The following is a 12,534-nucleotide window of genomic DNA, read 5'->3' on the forward strand; positions in this document are numbered from 1 at the left end:
GCAAGACGTAACACAGTGAACCAATGGGTTACAATACGTGGTGCTCTCTCTGTTTGCGTGGGGAACAGAGGTGCAGACACAGATTATTTGCAGCGTGGCTGGTTCTGCTAACAGTGCCGGGGAGCTGTGTATTAGCCTCTTGTATCCCTGACTGCTGTGGCTGGGGAGACAGAAGCAATAACTCAACAGGACTTTTTTTCTCAATCCCCCCCCATCCCCACCCTCCCAGTGTGGTTTCAAAATCCAAACACTGTTGCCACTGAGGCATGTGACACTTGGCAGCTTTCAGCAGGAAAGCAGAGCCTGGGAGAAGAGAGTCAGGTGGGCAGAGAGGGTGTTGAAATCCATTTGGAAGGGACAGCTGTGGGGCACGAGAGTGGATGGGAGGTATGTGCTCTGGAATTGGAGCATTGGAGGCTGCTGGAGAAGAAGAGAGGTTATGAGAAGCTGTTGGTGATCTTAGTGCTCAGAGCATCTGTCTCCTTTGGGGTTGGGGTCCCTGAAAGGTGACCCACAAAGGAATCAGCATTGGAGTTGGGGTCACTTTTTTTTTTTTGCTTCTCTGCGTTGTATAAAACAGGTCTGGAAGATTTTCAGGGTCTCATTTCCTCCCCCCGGGACACAGGCTACACACTACGTTGTGTCACCAACGCTTTTCAGGCCCGACACAGTACTATTGTTATGCCTTCTCCTTGACATCATTACTTGTTTTACTTTGAATAACAACCAACCCAGTGCTGTGACTGAAAGAAAAGTGTTTGCCAAACCCTCTGTTGTATTAACAAGTTGCAGGCGTTGTCCCTTGAAAGGAGCAAGAAACCTGAGTAACTTCTGGGAGTGTTGCAGGAGAAGGCTGGATGCCACAGAGAGATGTCTCTGGGGAACTTGAGCGCACTGCAGATTGCCTGCAAGGCCAGGTGAAGACTGGCAGAGTCTCGAGGAGTTTCCCGATGAGGAAGGCAGGCTGGCATGGCAGGGAGCTGACACACACTCGAATCTCCAACAAAGCTCCTCTCTTGCTGAGGCAGACGGAACACAGTGGCTCAAAGTTCTGGGTGTCCTGAACAGCATGTTACCCCCGCCCTGCCTCCATTCCCTTTGCTTGATATATTAAATTCCAATCTTAGCTGCCCTTTGGGACTCCGTGGTGACCGCAGAACTCATCAAAATGACAACATCACAAGAGCCAGGATAGAAGAAGCTGAGCAATTTGGAGGGGAAGGGATTTTTAGCCAGATTGTTTAAAACTTTGGGCCAGATCCTCACCTGATGTAAAATTAATAGAACTCTGACTTCAGTGGTGCCCCTCTCATTCCCATCCCCTCAGGACACGTCCCATAGTTTGTTTAAGTTAGTACTTATTTAACTCAAATGCCTAATCAACTCTCCGGAGTAAGGAATTCTTCGTTCAACACTGACACCATTTCATTTACGATGCACGTTCTCACTGTAAACATCCCTGAGACATCCAGCAGGTCCTCCAGCACAACCAGGCTTGACAAGCACATTTAAAAAAAAAATCTGTCTCAAGTTGCCTTTAAATGAGCTATTATGAATAGCTTCTTTGAGGTAAGGACAAAGGCTTGTGGACCTCATGGAGAAGAGTGGCGATCTTGGAAGGAGTGGGAAAATTAATGCCGTCCTCACTGAACAGATAGGGAAGCTGAGGCACAAAGAGGGGACGTGACTTGCACAAGCTCCCACAGTGAATCAGTGTTAGAGCTTGGAATAGAACCCAGGAGTCTTGACTCGACCCCTTGTGCTGTCCTTGAGCGTATTCTTCCTCTTTTGTCCTTCCTGTTGTCCTCAGTGCTATAAGGGCCAACACCTGGAATGAGCACCGGGGTATTTGAGTGGTGTGCCGTTCCTTGCTGAAGGACCCTCTGTCCACGTGAGCGCTGCCAGGGTTTGTTGAAGTGCCCAGGCAGCACATCGCAGAGAATTCCTCCAACCATTCCTGGAACAGTTCCCGAGTGTCTCTTGCAGTGTTGTAGCAAGTTGCATGTGTTGTAGCTGGTTTGGTTCCCAAGGCGGGTGAGGGAATAGCTTTTATTGGACCAACCTCTGTTGGTGGGAGAGACCAGCTTTCGTGCTTACACAGAGCTCTTCTTAAACACAGCGAGAAAGGGAGAGGGGGAAGATATAGCAGGAAGTGACCAATCAGGCTACAGAGAGAGAGTCAGGTGCTTTGGTTTAAATTTGTCTTGCTTCCCCTGGGCTTCAACCTTTCATCAGCGGAGAAGATATGCAAATGGAGTTAAAAATTATCTACCCACAGAAAACTTTTCGCCAGTTACACAGGCTGGGAAGAGAACCACCCTTCGCATTCCACTGGGCCCTCCAACCACTTTCTAAATGTGAACTAAGCCATGTCCACCACTGAGCAATATTAATCTCCCTCTTTTATAGATGGGGAAACTGAGGCACAGAGCAGTAAAGTGACTTATACAAGGTCACTGTCCACTGTAACGGGTTTGAACCAGAACAGACCCTGATCTGAACAGCTTGGACCCTCCTCTATGTTTAAGCCTGGATCACCTTTCCTGGCTCTTTACTCAGCATTAAGTAGTTCTGCCAGAGTCCCACTAACCTCCCTTTTAGAGAATAACGTCTCATTTTTGGACCCCTCCCCCGTGTGGGAAGTGTCTGCCAGCTTTATGGTTCCCCCCTTTCATCATCTGCAAAGCCTCTCAGATCACCTCAAATTCGCCACGTTCTCCACGGACCTGACCAGCCTTTCCTCCAGACTTCAGCCCAGATCCTTAGCTAGCGAAAGTGAAGTCACTGGAGCTGGGCCCACTTACACCTGCTGTGGCTCTGACCCTCGCTATTTAAACTGGCTCCGTGGTTAGTCTCCTGAAGCTGTTATTAGCAATCCAGGAGAGGCCAGGGATTTAAAATGCAAGGGATGGATCTTTGACCTCTCCTTTGCACCAGTCCAGCAGCATGAAGGAGATTTAAAGTAACGTCTGATCTATATAGGAATCTGCAGCTGGTGCAGAGATTGCTTTGGTTTCCTGGTGTTGGAGGTGTTACAGGTTGGGCTGGGGTTAGGGAGGGGGCCAGAGTATGATGTGCTCCATGAGCCGTGGCCAGCAAAACACCCACCTGCGAGAGTTAGAGCAGCCACGAGGCTGCTCCAACTTGCCCTGAGTGCGGCTTGGCCCCCAGCAGTCTCAAGGATCAGGGGAGAGGTGGGAAAGTGGCAGAAAGCCACCTGTGCTTTTACCCCCACTCACTGCAATGAGGCAGGGTGCTCGGGCCAGTCTTGAGATCTGGGCCTAAGATTTTTATCAGGGCGCTGTCACTTCAAAAGGTTTTGTGCATTATCAGCACGTTGGAGGCTCTTGCGGGAAGCAAGCCCAGAAGGCAGAACAGGAGAGTCCTGCATGAGCGTGGGCTGGACCGCGACGGAAAGGCAATATTTAAACAAACTCTCTATAATGGGCCCGATTCTGCTCTGCTCTTGCACTGCAGTGAATCAGGAACCACTCACCGAGCTAAACAGAGTTACTCTGGTGGAAAGACTGTGTGAGGTCAGAGTCAAGCCCGGGGACTTCCGCAGAGCCACTCCTGGTTCACGCTCCTGCCTGGCGGCCGGGAGAGGAGAATGGGGCCCTGTGTCACTGAACACAGGGCTGGGACAAGTTGGGGGAGTGACATTCTCCATCTGCAGACCAGGGGCAGGACAGGCTGGGGCAGGAGAAGCCTGCACAAACGCCCTGCCACGGGGCCGCCTCCACCCTGCCCTTGGGAGACCATCCCTAGAGGTCAGAGGGAGTTCATGGACCATGGCACGCTGCTAGTCCTGAGGCTCCATGCATTTCTGGACAGTGCCCAGACACCACTGTGACGGGTGATACAATAGATATGGGCAGATACAATAAAGCAGAATGACCCATCCAGCCCCTGGCCTCTCTACCAAGACTTTGCAAAAAGAAGTGAAGGGAAGAACAGAGCCAGTGGTTTGAGGATGTGGGAACCTGCCCCATTAGGTACCAAAGGGACAGGACAGATTCTTCCCATAGGGTTTTAATCAGAGAGACGTACTGGCAAATTCACTGGGATTAAATGGTTCAAAGCCTGAAGGGTTTATTTGCTGGATCTGGTTTGTCCAAAGAGGAAGGTGGGAACAGGGAGCCTAAACAGATGCCCCCTTAGTCTTGTCGCCATCCTCCAGGGCCATCAGACAAATTAACAGCCACTGGCTGTGCTTGCATTTGTGAGGTGGACTTTCCTTCCAGTGAAGAAGGGTAGTTTACACTGGGGCAGCCTAGCCAGTGCGTGTGTCCATCCAGTACATGAAGCGAGCGATTCTGGCTGCCTGATAAGAGCAGAGGGTTAGGATCGCCTGTCTCCCGATCCCCAGACATGACGTAATTAAGAAGAGGCCCTCATTAGAAATTATTCTGGGAACGCTGTGGGAGTCTTGCCGCTGTGGGAGTCTTCTCCTGCCACTGCCTTGCATACCAGAAGCCCGAAGGAGTGCAGATATTTTTCCGGCTCTGGGAGCGAGCAGGCCCCAAGCTGCTTGGAGAGAGATCTGGAACCTGCCATTCTCCTAGCCTGGTTAGATGGCCTGGGAGCTGGCCTGGGTCAGCGCACAGTTGGAAGGGATTGCCGGTGCAAGGCATTTTCCCCACTGATGCAGAACTCAGTGGCACCAGCCATTGAGCTCAGAGACGGGGAGGCTCCAGCCAGGTCAGAAGCAAAGTGAATTTGGGGTCTTCTATTTAGTTCAGGACAGAGGTGACAAACTCCTGCTCTGCGGGTCCAGCCCCCTTGCCATGTTGACCTCCCCTCGATTCAAATTATGCCCAGTTTAAGGTTTCAGTTAAAAACAAAGGGGCCAGATCTTCAGCAGGTGTCAACCAGTCTAGTTTCACTGATGTCAAAGCAGCTACACTGCTGATTTACACTAGCTCAGGGTCTGGCTCTAAATTTCTAGCCCTTGTGGTTGTGAAGGAAAGTGCACTGTGTAAGGCAGTGGATCTCAATCTGGGGTACATGTACCCCTGAGGGTACGCAGAGCTCTTCCAGGGGGTACATCAACTCATCTAGAGATTTGTCTTGTTTTTCAACAAGCTACATAAAAAAGCACTAGCAAAGTCAGTGCAAACTAAAATTTCATACAGAACCATTTGTTTATACTGCTCTATATGCTATACGCTGAAATGTAAGTACAATATTTATATGCCAATTCACTTATTTTATAATTATATGGTAAAAATGAGAAAGTCAGCAATGTGTAAGTAATAGTGTGGCTGTGACACTTCTGTATTTTATGTCCAATTTTGTAAGCAAGTAGTTTAAATGGAGGTGAAACTTGGGGTACACAAGACAAATCAGTCTCCCGAAAGGGGTACAGTTGAAAGGAACCATCTATACCCCAAAGGAAGGTGTATGTGTAGCAAGAATTGTTAGGCATAGCCACACTGGCTTTAATCTAGCACATAACAATTAGCAGTGTAGATGCAATTGGATAGACCAAGCCTTGGCCAGCACCCAAGTACCCACCCAGAGTCCCTGGTGGGCTTGTCCGAGGTAGCAACGTTCACTAGCCACTCTAGTCTTCTCTGCTATTGTTACCCACACTAGCTGGATTAAAGCTGAAGCGGCCGTATCTACCAGCAGTACAACTATCCCTGGTGTAAACGTACTCTTGGCTTGAAACGAGAGTTCAGTGAGAGGTGTAAACACTCCTTTCCTCTCAGTAGGGCATGAGGTCCCTCAAACAACACAGGCCACAGCCTAGAATCTCCATAGTTTGCATTGTCCTTCTCCGTAGGATGTGTTCTCCCATCCTGCCCCAGGCCCCACCTCCGTGTCACATGAGAAATTGGCAGTGTAGGGCCATTGATATCCTCCGTACTGTGCTTCTGCTCTGGGGGGGATTCTCCCTGACCCCTTGTGGTACATTTACAGGCCCTAGGCTGCCAGGAGCAGCACCATCCTAAACTGCTTAGCACTCCTGTGCACTGTTAAACAGCTGCCATCTTCCACTCCAGAGGTGGCTGCATTTCAGTGGTGGGCAAAGTGATTCCTGGGCATAAGCACCACACGAAGCCCTCTGGGATCCTACAGGAGCAAAAGTCCTATCACTAGGGATACTGTTATTGCTGTGCACGGGCAAGAAGGAGCCTTCACTTCCAGCTGACGTGTGGCTGCAGCAGGGTGCCCCTGAGCAGGGCAGGGAGAAGCAGCATTGTATGTGACTCACAGCACCCTCTGTGGTCTGTGATGCTGAAGGACTCTAAAATGAGACATCGGGTTTGATTGAATCTGGCAGCTCCATTTTGTCCAGGATCTGACAGTAGCCAAGCACCAGCTGCTGCAGAGGAAGGTGTAAGACCTGTTCAGTCTCTCAGCGGAAGGGGCCTTGAGGATGGAGTGGGGTGAAAAGTGGATGTAGGGTGGGGGAACGGGGTGCATAGGGTGCCCTACGATAATCTGTTGCAGAGATGACTCTGCTGGGTGTCTGCTCACTTTGCTGCTGGGCTTGGCCGGCCCTTCGGAAGCAGACTCAGCGCTGCAGAAAGCATCTGGCCATCTGGGCCAGTTTGTATTGCTCAGCAGTGACACTGCAGCCTGCCTCCCACGCGGAGAGCGAGACAGCATTTCCCCACTGAATGTGGGCAGCATCCTGCAGGGGAGACATTCTTCTAGAGTGTGTCCTGGCTGAAATCAGCCAGTCGGTCTTTTTGTTAAGGGCTCATCCCCGCTCCCACTCAACTCCAGGGGAGATCTGTGATGGTCTTTGGGGGCAGCAGAATTGGGTCTGAAGTACAGGGAATAGGGACCAGCTTGGCAGGGATCTTTGGGGAGGTGCTATGGGTATTTGGAGCCTTTGCAGAGCAGTTGTAACAACAGATCTGCTCTCCTCATACCGGTTACTCCAGCCCTGAGCTGAAATGCCAGGAGAAAATCTGTGGCTGCTTCGGAACACCTCTAAATCCTTCCCTCTTCTACTCTTTAGCTGCCGGTGACACATACCCACCCCTTGCTCCCCTCCAGTCCCGCTGCCAAAATATTCTGTTCCTTTCACCTGGACCACGTCATTGTCCTCTGCCTCCCACGCATTGTCTGCATCACCTGCACTGCTCCCGTTCCTGTTTGCATCTCTCTTCTCATTTCTTCTCGCTTGCTTTGCCCAGCCCCACCTGTAGGCCAGTTTCCTTCACCCATTCTGTTGCCTTCTCCTCCCGTGCTTGGAGCACCTTCCTCTCTCCTCTTGCATAGCTGTGGCTACATCTGATGTGGGCCCCGTTATATCCGCCCTCCCCCAAAAGTTTGGAGTGGTGGGTGCAGACTGGTGATTCAGATTTTGGCTCGTGGATGTTGGTGATGGGGAGGCGAAGCAGACACCTGACGGATCATGGTCATGGTCAAAACAGGGGCAGCAGCCCCTGGTCTCTGCCCATCTCTCCTGTTAGCACTAGTGGAGAAGGAAATTCCCCCATGTTTCTGTGTATGTCACTCAGGAGCCTCTTCTCCCTCAACAGGTCCATACTGCGGGAATTCAAACCCCACGCCTCTGGTGATTAACTCCAGCTCAGTGACCATCCAGTTCAACAGCACCACTCACCGCTCAGGGCGCGGCTTCCTGCTTTCCTACGCTACCAGCCAGCACCCAGGTACAGGACACCCTGCAGCCACAGGATGGGGTGAAGCTGGTCCTGGGGAGCAGGGGAAGGGACTGGACACAAGTTGCACGGCAAAGATCCAGCCCCCTCTCCATGGGGTCAGAAGGCCCCCAGCCAGGAGTCCGTGCTGGCGGATCCTCTCCCCCCACCCCCCAGCACACCACCCAGCCCAGCTCTGTGTGGATGTTCCTGGCAAAGCTGGGGTGGGTCGGCCAAGAGGATCCCTCACTGCATCTATGCTCTAGTCCTTCTCCTGAGCGGGATAATCAGGGACAAAGGACTCAGAGGTCCACAAATGACACTGTCTCCCTATCCACAGGGCATTCGTCTTGCTGTTACAACCATATTTGGGCTGACAAATGGATCCAAAACTGTTCCTCACCCCTCCTTGTTCAGACTTGCCAGGAAATCAAAAATCCCCCTATTCACACAGCCCCCCCAGACACATGCATGCTGAGCCTGTGATCGAGCTGTGCAAGTCATTCCGGGTTCATGCCAATTAACCCTTTATACCACCACTCCCGCCACCACCACCATGAGTTCTGTATCCGCCACACACGTTACAAAAAAAAAAAAAAGAAATATTGCAGAGATCTCACTTAAAGAGCTTTGCAAAATGATCTTGGACTACACACCAATTTCCACCCTCAAAGCCAGGTGTCAGTTATCATCCATTAAACAGAGCGGGGTTCAGAGGGAGAGAACAGTTACAATAAACAGACCGCTACACAAAAGGATGTTCAGTCACTTTTCTAGACACAATAATGTGACAATTTAAAAATATGGAACTTCAGGGCCACCCAGGGCTAAAACTGAGTGCTGGGATCCCATGCAAATCTCCCCTTTTGAATCCTTTCTGATGGTACTGTGACAGATTCCCCCCCATAAGATGCCACCTGATGTACTGGGATACCGTTGAGCCTGCCTGTTCTGCCAGCCTGGGACCCCTTTAACTTGTCTTGCTGAGCCTCCTCCAGCACAGACACAGGTAGGGCCACACCCAGCTGCAGTACAGCAAAGACACGGAGATCAGCTCTGGGAAGACTCAGCTAACGGGACATGCCCCAGCTCTCAGATGCCCACCTCCCTTGGAGTATAATATGAAATCTACCTCCTCCCTCAGTGTGGAGGAAGGTATGCACAGCCTCTTCCTCCCACCCCCCAATTATAAATTGCACAAACTGGGTTATATTAAAATAAAATGTTTTTCTTGTTTAACAATAAAAGGTGGATTTTAAGTGAATATAAGAGATAACAGACAGAACAAAGGAAATTACTAAGCAAATAAAACCAAACACACAGACTAAACTTGTTTCACTAAAGAAAGTGGTTACAAATATTAATTTCTCACCCTAAATCTTGAATTTAGGCAGGATGCAGAGTTTCTGTAGCTCTGAGTTCCAGTTATTTTTCTTACAGACTAGACCCCTGTCTCAGTCTGGACTCACCCCTGCCTTTCCCTTCAGGGCGGTTTCTTTGTCCCTTCAGGTATGTTCAACAGTCTTCTTGGGTAGGCCAAAGAGGAGAGTCTCATTTGTCTTCCTCCCCACTCTTAAATAAGATTTACACAAGGCGGGAATCCTTTGATTCCCAAATTTGATCTCTCTTCCCTTTCAGTGGAAAATTACAAGAAATCCAAGATAGTGTTCAGTATCAGGTGACAAGACCACCTGACCTAGTAGTGTCACAGTTAACATCCCAGGACACGGAGAGAGATTAGTATCTTCACAGTCTTGTTTTTCCTCCTAATGGCCCATCAAATCTGATGGCCTGTCCCAGGGGTAGGCAACCTATGACACGGGTGCATTTTCAGTGGCGCTCACACTGCCAAGGTCCTGGCCACCGGTCCAGGGGGCTCTGCATTTTAATTTAATTTTAAATGAAGCTTCTTAAACATTTTAAAAGCCTTATTTACTTTACATACAATAGTTTAGTTATATATTATAGACTTATAGAAAGAGACCTTTTAAAAATGTTAAATTGTATTACTGGCACGCGAAACCTTAAATTGGAGTGAATAAATGAAGACTCGGCACACCACTTCTGAAAGGTTGCCAATCCCTCCTCTGGTGGGTGTCTTCCCAATACACACCCAGTTGTAATTGTTACATAGTCCATATTCCTAACTTAGATACAGGAATGATACATGCATACAAATTGAATAATCACATTCAGTAAGTCATAACCTTTCCAATGACACCTTACATGAGCCATCTCAGTTATGAAAATATGCTTATGATATGGTTATGACATAAGGAGTCTAGACCAGAATGTCACAGATACAAAACTCCCCAGTCCCAGCACTGCAGGGCTGTGACAGACCTTAAACCTGGCTCAGGACTGACTCTCACCCAGCCTGGCCTTGAGCCAGTGTAATTTGGAGGGGGCAGGGGTGGAGAAATGGGGGAAGGGGGGGAATTGCACATTTAGGAGAGGAGGAAACATGTCTGCAGTAGGTGAATTTAAAACTCCAGTTGGGATCTGTTAACTGCTAGGTGGTTTGCACTTTATCACATGGATAATGCCATACAAAATACCACTGGAAGAGGGGACTCACCACTGGTATGCCCCCTCCTGGTGTAGCTGGCTCTCCACTCCTGGCGCCCCAGCAGACAGCCACTCCAGCCCTGCGGTGGGCTGCTTCCTGTGACTCAATCCTCCAACCAGGTCACCTTTCCCACCCCCCCCCCTCTTCCAGGGGGACAGAAAGTCCCACAAATAAATAGTTCAATAAACTTGTGTCAGCAGCCCCTGACTCTGGGCCCCGGGTCTCAGGGCTTCCAATAGTCCTTATCCCTTGTAGTTTCCTCTAGAGGGGCTGCAGTCAAGGTCTGCTCCTGCTGCTCCCTTGCTACTTCCCAGGGTTTCTTCCAACCTGGGCCTGCCTTCAGGTCCTTTTCCTCAGCCCCTTTCTGGGCTCCAGACGAGTCCTGTCCAGCTCATGTAGCAAGCAGTTCCTCCCAGGTCCTGCCCTTTTATCCAGGCTCCCTGCTGGGGTTCACTCCTTGCCTTTGGTTTCACCAGATCTCTCCTGGCCTGGTGTCAGTGTTTCCATCTCAGGAGTGGATCCCAAGAGGGGTTCTTCCCCTAGGCTGAGCAGAGGGACTTCCTCCCTACCCTCAGTTTCTGTGCTGAGCTCCTCCCTTTACAGAGACCCAGCTGGGCCTGATAAGCAATTGGTTCACCCATCTTCCAGGTGCCATCCTGTGGCCTAATTAAGCCTTCAGCCTCCCTTTAACCATTTGGCTGCCAGTGGAGGGGCCATAAGAGGGGCCCACCCCATCACAACCACATATATGGTGGTGTTATCCAGGTGATTATTCACTTTTGACCACCTCCCCTGCACTTGCCCACTGGTCCATCTCCCTGGGACTTCTATTCTACTATCCCAGGGCTTGTCTACATCAGAAAGTTGCAGCGCTGGTGAGGGAGTTACAGCGCTGCAACTTTGAGAGTGTCCACATCTGCAGGGCATCACCAGCGCTGCAACTCCCTGTTTGCAGCGCTGGCCGTACTCCCGTTTTGTCTCGGGTGTAGAGGATCCAGCGCTGGTGATCCAGCGCTGGTAATGCAATGTAGACACTCACCAGCGCTTTTCTTGACCTCCGTGGAAGGAGGAAGCCTCTGGTAATCAAGCTGGTTTCCTTTCCCGGTTTGCTCTCTCGGTCCCGGAGCCAGCCAGCAAACCGCAGGGAAGGAGACCTGCTTGCTCGGGGTTCCGGGACCGAGAGAGCAAACCGGGAAAGGAAACCAGCTTCGCCGCGGTTTGCTCTCTCGGTCCCGGAACCCCGAGCAAGCAGGTCTCCTTCCCCGCGGTTTGCTGGCTGGCTCCGGGACCGAGAGAGCAAACCGCGGCGTTCCCGGTTTGCTCTCTCGGTCCCGGAACCCCGAGCAAGCAGGTCTCCTTCCCCGCGGTTTGCTGGCTGGCTCCGGGACCGAGAGAGCAAACCGCGGCGTTCCCGGTTTGCTCTCTCGGTCCCGGAACCCCGAGCAAGCAGGTCTCCTTCCCCGCGGTTTGCTGGCTGGCTCCGGGACCGAGAGAGCAAACCGCGGCGTTCCCGGTTTGCTCTCTCGGTCCCGGAACCCCGAGCAAGCAGGTCTCCTTCCCTGCGGTTTGCTGGCTGGCTCCGGGACCGAGAGAGCAAACCGCGGCGAAGCTGGTTTCCTTTCCCGGTTTGCTCTCTCGGTCCCGGAATCCCCCTTGAAGCCGCCCAACAGCGCTGCAGTGTGGCCACATCTAACACCACTTGCAGCGCTGGTTGCTGTAAGTGTGGCCACTCTGCAGCGCTGGCCCTATACAGCTGTACTAATACAGCTGTAACAACCAGCGCTGCAAAATTTTAGATGTAGACATGGCCCCAGACCTTAACAGCCTCAAACAGCTGCTGTAAAAACACCTGAGTCACAGAAAAATCTCCTTCCCTTCCCAGATATGGAATTTGCCCCAAAAACATCACAACTGCCCCAGGCAGGGCCAGGATCGCCCACTAGAGAGCAGTAAAACCAGTGTTTACAGGATTTTCTGTGCCCCAGGGATTCTCCAGATTTTGCACAGAGTGCAGGGATTGTCTCCTGTATGTTTCCAAATGGGACACCCACCTCCCCTTCCATTCACATGCAGGCAAGTCGCTTCCCCTCCCTTTGGGGATCTCAGACTTGCTGGCTGCTTCCGTGGCAAAGTCAGTTTAGGAAAATACTGAACGGCTCCATCTCTCCAGGCCATTTAGTAGCCGGAAGTAAGGAAGGCAGTGCCATGTAACCAGACAACCCATCAGGAAATGCCCCCCAGTCCGCCAGTGGCCTATGGAACCTGCCCCTCCCCCTCCTCGAACTTTTGCTGTAATCTAGGGAGCGTGTGCAGAATCCAGCAGGTGGGGTGTGGTGACAAGGT

At 51.1% G+C, this 12,534-nt stretch overlaps 1 protein-coding gene across 3 annotated transcripts in view; it reads left to right on the forward strand.

Moving 5' to 3' along the window:
* LOC115637733 (discoidin, CUB and LCCL domain-containing protein 1-like) overlaps window positions 1-12,534 on the forward strand; it is a 65,313-nt gene that overhangs the window by 28,543 nt on the left and 24,236 nt on the right. For 2 of the 3 annotated variants that reach the window (XM_030539285.1, XM_030539286.1), the window contains exon 3: window positions 7,503-7,634. The exons of the other annotated variant lie outside the window; for it this stretch is intronic. In XM_030539285.1, the coding sequence (XP_030395145.1) occupies window positions 7,503-7,634 (132 nt within the window). The remainder of the gene's footprint in view (window positions 1-7,502; window positions 7,635-12,534) is intronic. 3 annotated transcript variants of the gene reach the window in all.

This window comes from Gopherus evgoodei, chromosome 20 (genome assembly GCF_007399415.2).
Source record: "Gopherus evgoodei ecotype Sinaloan lineage chromosome 20, rGopEvg1_v1.p, whole genome shotgun sequence".
NCBI classification, from domain to species: domain Eukaryota; kingdom Metazoa; phylum Chordata; order Testudines; family Testudinidae; genus Gopherus; species Gopherus evgoodei.